Below are 18739 nucleotides of genomic sequence, written 5' to 3' on the forward strand. Positions count from 1 at the left end.
TGTCAGAATAGCAGAATGGTATCTGAGCTGTTAGTGGTATTGCATTCTCATGTTTGGGACATGAACAGTGGTGCTCTGCATGTCCATAAAGCATGTACATCCATAGCTGGTCTCTGTGTAAGATTTCTTGTTCTCCCTGCTGTGCACCTCCCATACATCTCAGTCGAATATACAGAGCTTTCCATATGTTTTGAGGGAAATAGACAAGACTAATTTGGTACTGCCACTTTAATACTTGAATATAAAAGGTTTTATATTCTTTTTTCCACGCTTACATCAATTACTGCTTAGTGCTTGATTTTATTTTGAGATATTCTTTGAGCTATTTACTTTCAAGAGTAACAATTAAATGAATCCATTGAAATGGGGAGAGGAGGAAGCCTGGTAAGTACCCAAATGACTATCTTTGTTCTTTTTCTGCTGTGGACCTGCAATATGAGATTATAGGATTTAGCAGAGCTGTGTCTATCAGGACTATGCTTGATACATAGCTTGACAACCGATTTTAAGAGCAGACTTGCATCAAATGTGTAATGGGCCTGCCCCTTCCAAGCCCCTTGTTCCTGTCTCTCCCCGTGTGTTGGTATTTATCCTCTTGTAACCAAGTGCCAAGGTGTGTTTGGGAACTGCTGCAGCTTCTAACCTGGGTGGAGGGAAGCACTTAGGCAGAGCACAAGGCTGTACCCTTAAACATAATCCAAACCTTTATTAAGCAGTATATAAAAATGACACTGAAGATACTTAACCTGGAATTGACCAGGGAGGAGCTGTCAACTACACTAAGACCCGAATTAAATGAACAGTGCCTCAGTGCAAGGAGAATCATCTTTAAGCTCTTTCAAGTACCATCCCACACGCACATTCACAGCTAAGCTTTTATGGAACAGAACTCCTCTCTCTGGATCTGTGCAGAATTGCACTTTACTTAAAACTGCCATTCTTTCTTTTGAGTTTCCTGTGGGGTTCAGTCCAGGAGGCTACCACGAGCACACTGAAGGCTTCTGTATCATTGAGTACAGCGTACAGAATTGTAAACTTTTCTTCCAAAACTGGACAAGTGTTCCTGTATAATTGCCAAGTTGTTTGAGCACTTTCATCTTTTTAGCCTGCAGGGGCTCAGAATAGGGTCTCGTAACTTTTAGGTATGTGCTTTAAGTGCTGATGTTTGGCTTGATTCACTCTGTGTCTGTGTATGCATGCACACACGTACTTTAGGAGTGGGGAAGAGCATTGGGTCTTAGTTTGAAGCTTTGTCATTGCAGCAGATATTCCAAGGTTGAAAGCAACAAAACAAACAAATCCAGGATTATTCCGTCTTTGTTGCATTAGTTAAGTTTTGAGAGGGAAATTATCAAGACCAGTCCCTCTTCCTGTTGTGGACATGCAATTTTTAATTGGCAAGAAATAGCTCAACTATTTACACAGAAATAGCCTAGTTTGGGTATAGTGGAAGTTTATAGTACAGATTTACAAATATTTAAAGGTAGCTGTAAGGCCATTAGATTGGTAACAGGCACAAATCACAATAAAGTAAATTTTGGTGAGAAATTCGGAAAGAAATTTTCACTGTGAATGTGGTTAAGCATTAGAAGAGGCTGCCTGGAGAGGTTGTGCAATATCCATCCTTAGAGATAATTGAAACTTTACTAGAATGACTCTGAACAACCTAGTCTCACTTAGAAGTTGGTCCTGCTTTGACCAGGTGGTGGTACTAGGTGACTTCTAGAGGTCTCATCTAGTCTAAAATACTCTCAGACACAGTATTTTGCAGTGGGGCTTGTTCTACTAGAATTCAAGCAACTTTGCTGCTTCTTGCAGAAGATACTAGCTTCTTCCCTCGAAGAGGTTGGGAGTGATATGCTTTGTTCTTTTTACTGAAGTCATGGTTACCCCTTTGCATTAGTCAGCAATTTTCAGCATTTTACTCAAAGGCAATAGCAACTGAAGGAACAATTTTTTTTTCTCTAGGTACAAATAGAAATAATAATACAAATATACAGGTTTTATGGTGGCTTAAAATTAAATGAACTCCTTCCATGATCACATTTATTAATAAAGTTTCAATAAATAACTTCTAACAAATAATATAGCTAAATTAAGTTTAAAGAGTGTAAAAAATTTTTTCAGCCTCTAAAGAAGAAATTGCCTTGTCTTAGGAATATTTCTGACTTTCAAATCAATACTGAGCAAGTTCTGAATGCCATGGGAAAGTTGAGCTTACTGAAATGCTGTTGGTTCTTTGATGCAAGTTGCCTAAGGGCTTGTCTTCAAACATATAAAATATGCTTGGTTTGTAGGGGCGGTGAGTAGAGAAACATTAAAGTCTTTCTGCTTGTTCCTAGATTCATGGAGGAGTTGTGCTTGGGGATGAGGAAAGAATAAAGTTGATAGTCTTCAAGTATTTGAAATTTTTATAGAAAAGAGGAAATCTAAAGTAAAAAGTCTAAAAAGTGGAAATTGGAAGTGGAAAAAATAGTTTCAACAAGGAAAATATATGCAGGATATTACAAAAATGCATCATAAAGGAGCCAGTAGAGGTGGAGAAGACACATTATGAGGAATTGAAGGGAATTAATGTGATTTACAGAAAGAGGAGGGAAAAGCAGAGAAAGTAGAAAAGTGTGTGTACTTTCAGTGACTGACACCCAGCTTAATGGTTTGTTCCCTCAGTTGTTTTGGAGGCTTCTTCAAAATGGTAGGAATTTCTGAGCGTACCAAGACCTGAGAGAATAGTAAAAGCAAGTATGTCTGTATACTACAGAGCGGGGGTCACAGTGGTTACCCTTTGCATTGTATCTTCTTTATAGTTTATGGGACTTTATCACTCACATTGAGAAATGATCGAAAATAAGGCTGGGTAGCAGATGGCTAGATTTAATAGCAACCTTTTCAGGAAAAACATTTTATATTTCCTTTCTCACTGTGGAAAGTCTTTGCAATATCTTTAGACCTGTGACTTGCTCTGCGTCTTCACCCATCTACTTATGCTCATCTAAGGCAAGAGGTTATCAGCTTCCGTTGCAGTTGAGGACTGTGGTAAATATGCTTTTGTCTTTGCACTAGTGCAGGTTTTTAGTTCAGAGAAGCAGTTTTACTTCTGACTTCTTTCTTTTTTTTTTTTTTGTAATGCATTGCTGACCATAACTAATCAATATATGTAACAGAGTAGTTAAAGAACTTAATGTGTACTTCAAGACGTTCTAAATTTTGTACTCTGTTACTGTCAGTTTACTATATGCTGTAATGTTAGATATGTGGTTCATCACACCCTTATGTGTTCTTCAGAGACACTGCAGAAGACCAGTATTTTAATCCTTGTAAATTAGTTGATTAAAAATGTATTAATAGCATTCAATATGTATGAAGAAAGGTTTATTAAAAGTTAAATTTAAAAATAATTAGTGTTAATATTAAATATTAAAATAGATTTATTAAAGTTGGCATTGTCCGTTAGTGAACTGAAAAAAATCCTTTGAGATTTGATTTCACTGTCATACTCCTATTCAAAGATTGGATGTAGAAAAGGATATTACTTTTTCTTTTTACTTCTATGCACTTTCTGAATTCCAGGTGAAATAGTTACTGAATATAAACATAAAAACTAATCTGAAATAAAGAAAACATTCTAAAATCTGCAGAAGGGACTTAAGAGTTGTCAGAAGCTGATTCATTGCTTGAGGATAGTGTAGTTCTGTTGACGTGATTTCCCCAATTAATGGCTGTTTCTGTCTTTAAAACGTGGGCAGCAAACACATATTGTTAAACAGTTGTCTGATTAAAGTTATTTTTAATAACTTTTTAATTCTTTACTATAATTTCACATTTAGTTTTAAGTAACTTTAGTCTTTAAAAGTCTGTTAAATTTAAATTAGAATTCAGTGTGGGTTTGGGAGGGGTTTAACTAAAATACTCGTAAAATTTTCTTGTCTCTGGCTTTCGTATTGGAATACATAAGAACAGAGAGTAGTCTTCTTCAGAGTGACTTTTTTGGGGAAGGGAGGTGGAAGCAGAGGCTGGGGATGGGTGGTTGAGAAGGTAGGGGGGCTGGGATTGCCTGACTGTGTTGAACACTGGTGTTGCTCCTGGGAGAGCTGGAGGGTAGTAGAGAGAGATTTTAAGCAAGTAGTCTGGGAATGTGGTGTGATATTTAGTAACCAGTTCTGCTAGATGGAGCTACCTCTAATATGCCTGGTCTTTGGAGATCACAGCCTTGATATATAAAAAAGCACTATAGGGAGAATTATGGTTAAAGTGCCAGACAGAGCTCATAGAACCATTTAAGATATTTTCTTTGCACTCATAATAAAACGTTAATTTCTGATTTTTTTAAATTATTTTGTGTTTGAAGAAAAAGTACTAGTATTTCACTCAAGCAGTATCAGTTGTTTAATTCGCATAGCAGTATGTGTTAAATCATTAAGAAAGCTTGTGATAGGCAAAAAGGTGAATGTCCTAGTTGGAGTGGATGATTTTGCAGTATCTGCATCCTAAAGCAAGAAAAAGTAATTTAAAACTACCACATAAAAATGTCAAGGTATGCCTTTTTTCATAAGGAAGGCATATCTAACATACAGAGCTTTGGTACAACTTTCATCTTTTTATGAAAAGAGCTCAGTGTGGGCAAGTCCTGAGCTTCAGCTAGCCCCAGCAAACAGCTTTAGCACCAGCAGGAAGGCAGGTAAAGGCCGTCTTCTGACAAAGGTTCTTTTTATTTAAATATTGAATTCATTGGGGTTTACAAGCTTGGATCAGAATAGCTTCAAAGAATTGATGATAGTACTGTAGTTCTGCTAGGATAAATCCCTTTTAAGGATAATGTACTCTGGAATAAAAAAGGGTAATGTACTCTGGAATAAAAATGTTTTTATGTGAAACATCTATACTATGAATTCAGGAAGCTATTGAACAACTTGAATGCTGTAGGCTACTAGTTCTAGCATTGGAACTTTATTTGTGGAGGTAGAGGGGATACAGTTAAGTAAGAAATTATAGGCATAATTTGGCTTTTGTATTTGTCTTCTTTCACTTACTGCTCTCTGTCTCTGCATTTCTTAATAGAGCTGGTGTTTTATGGGTTACACTAATCCTTTCTTAGATCAGAAGACTTAATGGAATTATATAATTCCATGTATCCTGGCATTGAGTTGCAACCAAGTTAGCTCAGTTTTTAGTGGTTAATAACACTTCACTGTCATGCACAGTACCTTTTAAAGATTATCCATATTAATATTAGTATTTGAAGCCATGCTTTCAAGTAGAGTTATATTTCTAACCTAGTGGGATTTTTAATATACTGTGCTGCTTTAAAATACATGTTATAGTCTAACTTACTTTCTATGATTGGAAGAAGTAGTTCTTTGAATATAGTTTTGATCAAGGGCTGGATATGATACATTGGCAGGCGTTGTTCTTTTTTATTAAAATTTTAATTTTAAACAGAAAGCCATTTAAATGTCGTCTTATCTGTAGCAGTTGTTCGCACTTCTGGAAGTTTAAAATTAATGCAGTATGTATGAGACAATGTGTGGTGGAGCGGAGCAAATGACGAACTGGGGACTTGAAGTCCCATCAGCTTGTTTTGCTTTATTGTCTTATGCTGTGGTTATGTGGGGAGAATGTCCCAGCTCACCATCACTCTGATACTTCATTGAATGTTGTAAGTTTTTTCAGCGTAGTAAAATACACATTGTAGAGCAGTTTGTATGTTTAAAGGTGTATGATACTATCATTCTTAAGGCTGGACAAAAAGGCTGGAACTGGCCCAGGATTTTGAACAAGTCCTCCGGTGTGTGACAGTTCATTTCCAGCTAATGTGTATTATTTTGCCCCACCAGCCCTGTGCAGTTTACAGGTAGGGGCTAGGAAATAATGGAGAAAGAAGCTTTGCCGTACCTGAAATCTCTGGGTACTGTATTTCAGTGCAAACTTCTTTTCTTTTGAAGCTGTGTGTTAATGCATAGCACTTACACCTTTGAAGGTTATTTAAGATTTGTCTCTTTGCGTTTCTCAGCTGCACCGCAGAGCTGACAGCTGCAGGTGTCGTGGAAAAGATGCCATTAATTACAACATCAAGTAGTGTAGTGTCACAAGATCCCTAAAACACTATCCTTCTTTTCTCTGTCCGGCTCCCAGAAGGAAGATAAAGCAGTGTGAATGTTTGAGAGGTGGAGCTCTGAGGGTGGGGGATAGTGAGAGCAAGAAGGTCAGATGGTTTCTGAACCAAGATGTTGTTTAGGCATATCCTTCATTCACTTTTGTGTCTATTAACCAGGCAAAACAGCAGTGAAACATCCTGTGACCACATTTGGATCTTGATCTGCCCTCTTAACATCTCAGGTGAATGCAAGCCAAGCCATCTTCCACATTCAACTCCCTTCCCCATACCTAACATCTTTAAGATAGACACTAGTCTTGAAACGCTGAGGATGAATCGTAATACTGCAGTAAAGGATACAGTTAGGGCTAATATCTAGACAGGGGCTATTAAAAACTTTCTTCTGAAGTGATACCAAGCATTTTCAATATTTTCCTTTCTCTTCCTTCTCTGGATACTCAATTATAAGTCCTGTTTAATAAGAGTTGTCCTTATGGTCTTAGAAAGTAAAAATGCAAGAGTGAAGTGATTTCCCCCGTGCCCCCCCCCCATTCCTTGTGCAATTCAGATATTATCTGTAAGATGAAAACAGGCTACTGTGGAGTATTGTTTCACATTATAAAGATAATGAAATTGTAGTCACCTTTTGCTTTGAATAAAAATCTTTGCCTATATAAACTGTACAAAAGACAAAGATGCTGGTTCTTTGAAAATGGTTGTCTATTTTGGATTTTATTTGGTATGTGTTCTTCATAAAGCTTGTTACACAATCCATCATAACAAAGAGAAAAAATGTATTTCATCTCGGTTTTAGTATAAAAGGTTGGTATACATGTAGTCATGCTTCAGTGTTAGTTTACAAAGAATAATACTGCTTTAAAAGATTCCAGACCTGCATAAAAATTTTGTTGTTCTCAGCTAGGAGAAGCCATGCTTTAAGTGTTCCTTGATCTCTCTTCTAATGAATTGAAAAAATGCTTGCATTCAGTGCTCAGGGTAGGAAGATGGATGAGTGACTGAGAGACATAGATCATAAAGTATTCAGACTTTTTAACATGTGGAATGTCCCTGAAGATAAAGGGGTTTTTTGTAACATTAATTAGGAAAGATACCTTAGTAGTTCAACAAAATTAGAAGGAAAGACAATATTTGTACATATGCAGTGGCTTTTCCTTTAAATATTAAGTAGAATTACTTGTTCTCTGAGCAGGTAAGGATCTCTTAAATATGAATACATAATGTTGTGTAACATCTGTAGTGCACTATTAAAATGAGCTTTCAGTTTATGCTGGGAAGAAATCTGTAGAAAGAAAGAGGACAGATGGAGGAGCTGCTATTTCATACATGCAAAATTCCTTCTGGTTAAATCAGAAATACCTATTCACAGGTAAATTCTGCGTTATTCTAGCACTGGACCTTCTCTCTTGTTAGCAGTCTGAATGTATTAGGAATATTTAACTCGGGCATTACTGAAGTACTGTTTGAAAACTACATTTCAAATAAAACATGGCTAATGATTTGAGGGTTTAGGTAAATAGTGCTTTTTTAGGATATACTTTTAGTTGTATCTGAAGAAGGCACAGTTTAATTACTTTCAGGGAAATTGCTGAATCAGGACAATGTACTGGGTGTGCTGTATTAATCAGAAAAAGAAATCTGCAAGTCTGCTTTTTTTCAGAACAATAAGACCAAATTTCACAAATACTTAATCGTACATTTGGCTGAATGATATAGTAGATGTAACAACAGAGTGATACAGAGGGTGTAGTTTTTTCTGCACATCCTTCAAGCAAGGTACAACATGAATAATGTTCTTATTACAGCCTAGTGTTCAGTGGGTTTGGCAGGAACCCACAAGAATTGTTAAAAGAGAGTGTGAGTTTTCTGGTCAAAATATTTTTCTTTATTCTTAGATGAATTGAAATTTTTATTGTGACTAAAATCTTTTTGAGAGATACTGAAGTACCTCCACTTTTTTAATTATAACTGAATTTGTAAAAGCTTCTATCGGCCCTAACTGGCTGTTCTCTTATCTTGCACACTGACCCTCCTGCAGACACTTGCTGTAAATTGTGTCAGTGCAGGTGGTAGTCTGTTCACAACTCTTCTAGCTTTATTTGGTTCACACCTTAAGGACTTAGAGCCAAGAATACTGTTAGGTGATGGACAGAAAGAGATTTTCTGTTGGTAAAATTGCGCGTGATAAAGCTGGAGGAGGTGGGTGAAGGTGTTCTCATCTCATGCAGTGGTCACAAAGCATATTCCAAATGAGTCAGGTAATGTTCCTAAATGTGGGTTTTTTTCTGGATGTTTTTTGCTAAGAAGAAAACAGATGGAATTTTTCTTCTGAATGCCTGTGTTCACAAAAACACTTTAATAATGTGAACTAGAACAAATGATGATGCTCAACTCTCCTACTGTTGAGAAATTGAGGGCTACTTTAGCCCTATTTTTATTCTGTGAAAGCTCGTTTGTTTGGATGTTCATGTCAGTTACTGAAATTTAATTTGCAAACAAGATTTACTTTAGCTCTGTTTTGAAGTACTAATACATACAGAGATCAAAAAACCCAAGAGATTTTGGAGTTATTGCTGCTCTTCTATGAGACTGTGAATCCATAAAAAATTACTTCAGAAAATTAGAAAATTGCATATTAAGTACGTTCAGTCATGCATAAAATTATACTGTTGTGGTTATCAAGCGGTCAGCATCTTGGTTTTCTAAACACATGAATAAGAAAGGCTTTCTTCAGAAAATTCTTAGCAGTTACATCATTATTTTTCTGCCCCACCTCAAAAAGGGAAAATATTGTCTTTCTGTTTATATCAATTATGGTTAGAAGATCTGCTGTGAAGATAGAAGATATTTGAGCGAGGTATTTCTAGAATAAAAGGGTTAACTTAAATTTCTTCCATAATCTTGGGAGAGGAAGTTCTTATGTCTTGTATAGGTCAATTATTTGTTAATATAATTATTCTATTGGTGTGTTTTGCCTGTAGAGCACTTGAAGAGTTATCAGAGATATGCAAAAATATTTTCTTTGTTTTTTTAAAAAATGTCCAGGTCAAAATCTAGACAGCATGCTTCATGGCACAGGAATGAAGACAAATCCTGACCAAAAGAAACAAGCAAATGGAGTAACACTCGCTCCGGAGGACACCTTACCTTTTCTTAAGTGCTACTGCTCAGGACATTGTCCAGATGATGCTATTAATAACACATGCATGTAAGTATTGCATACAGGATAGAAGAGGCTCTTTGAAGAGGCTCGCATTTGCTTGTGAGAGGGCAAACTATCTCTAGAGTGCTGACTGAGGTTCTGTCAGGTGATTTGATCATAACTGATTAGAAACTCACTGGTTCTGTGGAGAGCTGAGCACTAAACCCCACAGTCATCTGTACATAAACAGTACTGCTTTCACCATGCCTTAGAACCATTTACAACTGGTCATTTTGCCCTCAGCAACTACTTTGAAGGACTGAGGTTTTAAGTAACCATTTTATAACTGGGCGAGTATTCCCAAATCAAAACCTTCTGATATGACCACCTGCTTCCTTAGTCTAATATTTCTCCACCTGGTAGTCAAAAGGTAATGTTAGCAACATAGCCATGTACTGAAAATTCTTCTTGTTACATGTTCATTAGTTGTAGAGTATGAGAGAAAGGCAGGGGAAAAAAAGAAAAGCCTCTGAACATGCAGGGATAGGAGGGTGGTTTTAACTTTGATAGGCGCAAGAATCCTAACAAACTCATGCACTGATTATGTCCTTGCTCAAGATGTTTTTTTTCATGTCCTGAAATGTCCTTGTTTTTCCTTTTTTTTCCTCTTCATTTGCAGTTCCATGTTTAAGGCCCTTCTGTTCTCTTCCTTAAGACCTAATATAAAGATACATAATAGAAAACATACTACTTGCTACTGTAATTTGAGTCTTTGCTTCAGCACATAATGTTAAGCCTCTCTAAAGCTGTCACTTGGCAGATAAAGCAGTTTTTATGGAACCCAAGGAGGTGGAATAAACACTGCTATGTTTTTAAATGTAAACACAGGTAGTATTTTAGAAACAAGTTTTGCACCTAGAACATGTTGAGTTACTATCCAGTATTTTGTCTTTCAATGCCTTTGGTATTTATTTTTTGCTTTTCATCGCCCTCTAGTGTCTGCAGTCAGTATAGACCATATTAATTTTTTGCCTCTGAACTAATGGCTGTATAGATCATTATTCTGACAATAAAGCTGTTAGAGAGTTAATAACGCTTATGCAGTGTTCATGTGCAGGGTATTTTATGGCATTATACTTCCCAAATCTGCATTTCTTTACATTCATTTAAAAAAAAATTTGGCAAACAAAAATATTTCTGGATTAGTTTTCCTTAGTATCTCTGTTGAGGGAATGAATAAATTTTGATTTACTTAATTTTACTGGTATTGAAAGCACAGACCTACTGTTGTGAATTGGTTTGGGATTCCTTACAAATATTGTTGACATTTTCTTGTAGAAGAGAAATCACATCATTCATATAAAGAGATAAGGGGGAATTGAAGTGCCATTTTTTTGAAAGAATGTAATTGATTTGTTACTGTCAACTTCAGAAAGTGGGTTTGGGGGTTTGTTTGCTTGTTTTGCCCTAAAGGCTGAATGTTTGGGAGAACTTGCATGGGAAGAGTGTAGCTGAGCTTTTGACCTTGAAATGGCTACCTTTCACGTACTGGGACTTCTCTTTGAGAGTTTATCATTGCAGTTTCAACAACAGACACAAGTGAATTTTTTTTTTAACTTATAAAATAGTCAGTAAGCATTTTTAGTTAGATCCTTGCTTTTCTACCCCCTCAGTTGTTTCTGAACAAATGCACATGTGTGGTTGGATACGAGCGATCTTGAAGTGGGGTGAGGAAGTAGAAAACAGACTATTCTGGAGAAAACATCCCTATAGTGTTCTATTTGAAAATACTGGGGGAGGGAGGGGGTGTCTTTTTTTCTCAAACTGTATGGTAACCACTGTGTTAAAGAAGAATTTTTGTAGGTATTGCCATTCTAGTATTCTTAATGGGTTTGTGGTCAACTAATGCTGCATATTAAATGACAAACATGCTGGTAAAGCATAAGCGATATGTTTATTCCAGAACTAACGGGCATTGCTTTGCTATCATTGAGGAAGATGAACATGGAGAACCCACGCTTGCTTCTGGCTGCATGAAGTATGAAGGTTCAGACTTCCAGTGCAAGGTAAAAAAAAAAAAAGAGATATTATTAAAATTTAAGATGTCCATGGAGATTATGTAGGGAAACTGCATAAGCCATTTAAATTTCTGTAGTTTACAACTGCAATCGCAGAATTTTGCTCGTTGCCATTTACCACTGAGGAGAATGGGACTGAACAGTTGTGAGTGAGTAGTGGTAGAAAGGACACAAAAAGAATGCTTAATGGTGTTTGAGCAAAGATTGGAATAGCATCCTAGCTTGTTGGAGTTCTCTGCAGGTGTCTATAAGCCACTGACAAAATGAACAGAGGACATAAACCTTTTACTTCTGTCAGCCATTTCCTCGGTTGAAGAGACAACTTTCAGATCAATTATGTTGACTATAGTAGTTTATGTTTTAATGCAGAATTTCTTTATTGTTTTAATTTGGAATTTCTTGCTTTCTTCAGTTCATTTGACAGAAGGAGCATAATCATAAGGAGTTGTTTTCACAGATTACACAAGAGCTCCCTTAAAGTTTCACAAATGTATACAGAGTTTATCAAACGTGTATGTTTTCCTGTCCAACATAAAACCTTTTTTTCCTTTCTAGAAGAGTTGTGTATTGTTAGTTGCATGAATATAGCTTGCTTTTGATTTAAAGGGTTATAATTAAGTAGTCTGCTGCCTTTGGAACTTCTTTATCTGTTACAAAAGTTGGAACTGAAAACAGTTAATAAAGCCAGAATTTGTTTAGAAGACAGGGATATAGCCCTAGCTGGGCAAATGAATATTGCCTTAGAAGACTGAGTTTTGCTTTTTTGTTTTGTTTTTCAAACTGCTTACATTAAACAAAGCTTTCAAAGGTAATCACCAGCTGGGTTGCTTGCTCCCACCCCCCCGATGCTGTCACTGTTTTGGATACTCAATTTTAAGTCTCTAGGACTTGAGCTTCTATATAATGTAGCTGTCAGTAGCACTGCTTTTTGGAAGCACTGTTGACTTCAGTTACAGCTGTGAATGTTTAGGCTTACTGCAAATCAGACCTGATGTGCCATGATGACCTCCTGAAATTGTTCCTGTATTTATATTAATGTGTTATTTACAGATTAATTTTCATGCTTCTCCATCTTTTATATGGTGTTCTGAAGATGTTTTTGAAGCAAACAGTGCTGCTGTGATGAGTGCAAGAGAAAAACTTCTAAAGGGATTGGGGTTTTTTTGTATGTTAAATAAATACTGCTCTTAAGACAATTAACTGCTTTTGACCAAGCTTAAAAATTTTGCAATGTATGAAATAGCAACTTTAGTAGGAACCATCAATTTCTGTGCACCAAGTAAAAAAAGTTCCATGAAAAATAAAAAAATGTGAACAAAGAATGCATGCACCAGAAGAGGTTAGATGATGCCTGTCTGCCACTGTGAAGTTGTCTTATACATTAAATGGTGACGTTGAACTGTTTTTTTAAAATAAAATAGCTTAAACTTTTGTTTGTGCTGTGTTGTATCTGTAGCATCACCTGTCCCCGTCCTAGCTGATCACTTCAAAATCTGAATGTTTATTCAATTCTCCTTGAACAGGACTCACCTAAAGCACAATTACGTCGAACAATTGAGTGCTGTCGGACTGATTTCTGCAATCAGGATTTACAACCAACATTACCACCACTTGATAGTACAGGTAAACAGTTTCTAGATGTTCACACTACTAATAATAAATGTTATGTGGATTCTGTTCTTCCTGATCAACAGATAAAAATAAGGAGAAAATCTAATTACAGTACTGCACAGATTTTTTTTTTCCCCTTACTAAGTAATTTTGATATGAAGCACTGTACAATGCTTCCATACTATATTTCCAAGTTAATCTTTTCCTCCATCAGTCACTCATGATATTTTTATTCTTACTCAGTTTGTTCATATCTTGATCTGCATGTGATCTTTTGATCTGTTCTTATTCTCACAGCCTGTTCCCTTTTATTTTTAAAACGGTTTTCCTAATATCTGCTGTGCTTTTGTCATGATGAATGTATCTTAAAAAAACCACAGTATTCTGACATTGTTAACTGTTGCTTACTGTAAATTCATCCTCTTTTTTCTGTTGTTCCCAGTGAAAAGAGTTTATATTTTCATGCGCTTACTCATTCATTGCTAGACGAGTCATACTGGTTTAACTGTTGCTTAATACCGTCTCAGAATCTTACTGCTGTAAATCCTTCATTTCTGTTCCTAAGAACAAACCAGCAAGAGTGAACCAAAATCAACAACTCCAAAATCTCAAGTTAAATCCCTCTTTTTGTTGTCATCCAAATGGAATTATCTCTGCTTTTCAGGTGTAAATACTTACTTTGACACCAAAACACTATAAATTTTGTGTAATTGTGTAATATGAACTGATATGTTATATCTATCAGTTTCTGACATTTTGCAAGTGGCTCCACATACTGTCACAGAATCGCAGACTGGTTGAGGGTAGGACAGGACCTCTGGAGATTATCTGGTCTACGCCCTCTGCTCAAGCAGGACCACCTAGAGCCAGTTACACAGGACCATGTCCAGACAGCTTTTGAGTATATCCAAGGAGGGAGACTCCAGAACCTCCTTGGGCAACCTGTGCCAGTGTTTGATCACCCTCACAGTAAAGTAGTATTTCTTGATGTTCAGAAAAAAACTCCTGTGTTCAGTTTGTGTACATTCATATACGCAGTATATTAAAATACCCTAAATAAACCATTTACAATAACTGTTTAATTAATAGACTTTGGAAACTTTCCTCCTTTTTTTCTTTTTTTTTCTTTTTAAATAGATGGACTTTTTGATGGCAGCATTCGTTGGATGGCTGTGTTGATTTCTATGGCAGTCTGCATAATTGTCATGATCATCTTATTTAGCTGCTTTTGTTACAAGTAAGGAAAGCATTTTCTTTATTGGCAACCTTTTTAATTTCCCAAATGCGTGTAAACAGAACAGTTATTTTATAAATGTACTCAGTTAATCATATGTATTTCTGACAAAAATAGATTGGAAGTGAAACTGTTCTAATTTAATTTCACACTTTTGTGGATAGCAGTTTGCATTGCTAGGTAGGATTAAATGTTCACAGCATAGAATTTAAGCGAATTTGATCCTTTCCTCTGGCTACTAAGTGTTTACAGTTTTCTAAGCTACATATAACTTGGATGCTATAGCATCCAGTAAACAGGAATATCTTAATGCTTTTTATGGTTTTGGATCTTCAGTCACTTTTGATGGTTAAATTCCATCTACTTCTGAGATTTACCTTTGTGAAATGCTTTTGCAAGCCTAAAGCAATAAGGATGTGTTTTGTAATTTTCTCTGGTGTGTTTCAAAACTAAATAATTGACCAGGTGAGCTATGGCAGTTCATGCAGGTGCAGTTTAAGAGACTATACCTGCTTCTGTCAGCTCCAGCCCTGTGCTGGAGGTGATCGTTGTTCTAGCAGTTTCAGCAGAAATGTGCGTGTGTCAGCCTCATCTGCCATGGTTCAAGGTTCAGTCTGTTACTTTAAACCAAAACCAGCGATGTTATGCTAGTAACACTGGCTGTGAGCTGAGTATTAAGAATGCTGGTTTTCCACCTGACTCATAATAAACTGACGTGCCTCTACCTGCATTACAACAACTTTTTAATATTAAAAAAATACATGTTGCATTTCTGAAAAATGGAACAATAAAATCTTATTATTATTTTTATTCTAAGAAAATTTATACATTTAAATAGCTTTTTTCGTAGCTCAGTTTACCACATTTTGAAGAGTGTTTTGGAGTTCAGCTTCTGTTATTTTTGCAGGCATTACTGTAAGTCGATGGCAAAAAGGCACTGTTATAATCGTGACCTGGAACAAGACGAAGCATTTATTCCAGCTGGGGAGTCATTAAAAGACCTTATTGACCAGTCACAGAGTTCTGGGAGTGGTTCGGGACTACCGTTGTTGGTAAATCATAAACTAAGATTTATTTTTTTTTTTTTTTCCTTCACTGCACTTCTGTCCATTGAATACAAAGTTTGGTTTGTACCTAATCCCTAGAACAAAGCAGTTTATCCATACAATATGTTAATTATTTTATATGCAATTACTGTGAAAGATACAGTACAAACTAAACATGTATGAAAGCCCATCTTCACATAATTAACTAAAATGAAGTGCAAAATTAGATTATATGTTAGGAAAACTGTTGGCAACAGCAAAATATAAGGAAAAATTAGAGCCTACAGACATTAAGATAAAAATGCAATGAATGGATAATACAAGTATCGAATTGAACGAAATCAAAGATTATTTTTTTTCCTTAGTGTCCACTGTCTGATGAAACAGATCTGCTTTTTATTGGCTGGTAGTTGTTCATCATTTTTGATTCACCATCCTATCTAATACTTGCATAAAAATTAGCCGAGACAGATGACTGTAATTATTTATAAAATAGAAACAAACAGAATGCAAGAGAATGCATCTGAATTAAATAAGAAGTTGAGCTGATTTAATCTTTTTGGATTTCTTACACAATTCTTCCATGGAGGCAGCAATAGTGAGTTTGAAATGGGAATAGTGGAAAATAATATAGAACAAATTTTACAATGGGATCAAAATTCAAAGCAGTCCAAGCTTGAGAAGCGGCTTGTCCAGATAGTTTTGGTTAATCACTGGGTTTCCCTCCTCCTCCTTCCCCTCATTTATTTTTTTTTTTTTTTTCTTCCCTAGGTTCAACGCACTATTGCGAAACAAATTCAGATGGTGAGGCAAGTTGGAAAAGGACGATATGGTGAAGTGTGGATGGGCAAATGGAGGGGTGAAAAAGTCGCAGTGAAAGTGTTTTTCACCACAGAAGAAGCCAGTTGGTTCCGAGAAACAGAGATTTACCAAACTGTTTTAATGCGTCATGAAAACATCCTTGGTAAGGAAGCAGTACGTTGTTTGGCTACTGGAGGGCTTGTGTGAGGGTGAAGGAGGGGGACTTCTTAGTGGGTGGCTTGAGGGGGTATGTGGCGGCTTCTGTGGAATAACCAGATGGGGTGTCCCTTAATGTATGCTAATAAAATGTTACTGAAAGGGTAGAATCTTGCTGCTCTTGGTTGGAAATGTGTCTGCAACCTCTTTGCTGGAGGACTGGAATGGTAACCTCGTGTATAGTTGAAATCTGAGCTTTTACATTAGTTTTCCAAAATAAGGGGAACAGGTATCTTTTGATACAGTCCAAGACAATACAGCTTTAGGAATTCTTACTAAATCTGTTGTATTAAAAATTACGTACAAATTAATTGTAACTTTGTTTCTATATTTCATAGGTTTCATAGCTGCAGATATTAAAGGCACTGGCTCCTGGACACAGCTTTACTTGATTACAGATTATCATGAAAATGGATCGTTGTATGATTTTCTGAAATGCACTACACTAGACAACAGGGCTCTCCTCAAACTGGCATATTCTGCTGCATGTGGTCTGTGCCATCTACACACAGAAATTTATGGGACACAAGGCAAGCCTGCTATTGCACACAGGGACTTGAAGAGTAAAAACATCTTGATAAAGAAAAATGGAACCTGCTGCATTGCTGACTTGGGTCTTGCAGTCAAGTTTAACAGGTAGATGAACAAATCCTCTGTAATGGGAAAACTTTAATATAATTTTTTTAACGCACCAGATACCAAATTTAAAAGGAAGATGAAATCATTTGGTTGCATGCTTTCAGTTTTTTTCAGTTTTGAGAGTAAAATGCTGTTCTTCCTTTGAATGCTGGTAAGCATCAAGATGAAAATAGGTTGTTAAGAGAACAATGAAAAGGCTCTTGTGGAAAATAAGAGGAAGAGGAGACTATAACTCATTCATTATTCAAAACTGGCCTTTCATAGTAATTGCTATCATGTAGTTTCATTATAAATTATCCCATAGAAAATTTGAACAGTGTAAAGGGAGTTGAAACTTAATTGAAGAAGTAATACTATAGTAGTATTATTGAATACTTATTTTTAAAGTTCAGTGGAGCCAGAAAATTGTCTTTTGCTACAGTAGAGCCTGAAAGAAAGCATAAGCCTTTGCAAATAATTTTCTGGGTTGTTAACCAAAAATACTCATCTTTGTAGTGATTTTTAATTCAGTTTTTTCATATGTGTTTTCACTGTCTTGCAAAAGAAACGGTAGACTCAACTTCCATACTCACTATCATTTTTCTAGATAATCTTTTTCAGGGAGGTACAATGTATTGTAAGTGTAGTATTGAGAGTGAAATAAACGAAATTTAATTTGTAAATGGGAGTTTTGCAGTGTAGTGATTGCATCAGACAGGATTTCATACCATGTCTTGTAATAGTCTACAATTCACTAACTAATGTTTTCATACAGTGACACAAACGAAGTTGATGTTCCCTTGAATACTAGAGTGGGAACAAAACGTTACATGGCTCCAGAGGTCCTAGATGAAAGCCTGAATAAAAACCATTTCCAACCCTACATCATGGCTGACATCTACAGTTTTGGGCTGATCATTTGGGAAATGGCTCGGCGTTGCGTCACAGGAGGTAAACTTTTAAATACTCTTTATAAGATCTACCATGCCCTTGTCTCACTTAAACAATACTTTTCCAGGGAATAATATAATAAGCCTACTATATCAATAGGCTTGCATTCTTTAAAAGCAGTAGTAACAGTCTGTCCAGAGCACTGCTTGAAAATCACTGAACTAAACCTTTTTGATTCTTACAATTAAGCATCTCAGGTTTTTTTTCCTTGGTCAAAAAGCAGAGTGCCTAATCTGGGAGAAATAGTGGGATGCAGATGTATTTCACCCCTGTGCTGTTAATAAAACTTTTAAAATGTAATTGATAAGATACTATTCTTCTGTTACACTTTCCTGCATTTCTGCTGTCATTCAGTTTTCTCCTTACATGTATTTTTGTGACTCGTCCTTCCTTTTCTTTTGTGACCTTATAGATCTTTACTTGTATTCTCTTTTTCTTTCATCTTATGCTTTCTCCCTGTTTGTTTGTACTGGATTAGAAGGTGTCATGTTCTATGTTGGGTATCAAAGTCAAAGGGACTGCAAGGAATTATTGTAGCTGTTAAACTTAATGTTCATAGTATTGGAGCTTTTCTGGTAAATGTCTGATTGTTACAGTGAAATTTTCAGATTTTTATCACAGTATAACAGTGCGTTGGGTTTTCCTTGGCAGAGGATTAAATTAATTTTTGCTCCTGGCTAAGGAAATCTGAGAGTAGATATATAGATTTATTTTCTTCTATTTTTTAATGGTTCTTGATCTTTCACAATTATTTCCAGGTATTGTTGAAGAGTATCAGTTGCCATATTATGACATGGTGCCAAATGATCCATCCTACGAGGACATGAGAGAAGTGGTGTGTGTCAAACGCCTACGCCCAGTAGTATCAAATAGATGGAATAGTGATGAAGTGAGTATGCTGAAAGGAAAAATTAGTTCATCTTGTTCATT

The 18739-nt window shown here is 36.1% G+C and overlaps 1 protein-coding gene across 5 annotated transcripts in view; it reads left to right on the plus strand.

The window, feature by feature from the left end:
* Window positions 1-18739, plus strand: part of BMPR1A (bone morphogenetic protein receptor type 1A) — an 85272-nt gene that overhangs the window by 60710 nt on the left and 5823 nt on the right. For all 5 annotated transcript variants that reach the window (XM_049810117.1, XM_049810116.1, XM_049810121.1 and 2 more), the window contains 9 exons: window positions 9158-9320; window positions 11218-11320; window positions 12856-12955; window positions 14081-14180; window positions 15085-15229; window positions 15995-16187; window positions 16579-16876; window positions 17634-17809; window positions 18568-18698. In XM_049810117.1, coding sequence (XP_049666074.1) covers window positions 9158-9320; window positions 11218-11320; window positions 12856-12955; window positions 14081-14180; window positions 15085-15229; window positions 15995-16187; window positions 16579-16876; window positions 17634-17809; window positions 18568-18698 — 1409 coding nt within the window. The remainder of the gene's footprint in view (window positions 1-9157; window positions 9321-11217; window positions 11321-12855; window positions 12956-14080; window positions 14181-15084; window positions 15230-15994; window positions 16188-16578; window positions 16877-17633; window positions 17810-18567; window positions 18699-18739) is intronic.

The sequence above is a fragment of the Accipiter gentilis genome, chromosome 9 (assembly GCF_929443795.1).
Source record: "Accipiter gentilis chromosome 9, bAccGen1.1, whole genome shotgun sequence".
Classification (NCBI taxonomy): Eukaryota; Metazoa; Chordata; class Aves; order Accipitriformes; family Accipitridae; genus Astur; species Astur gentilis.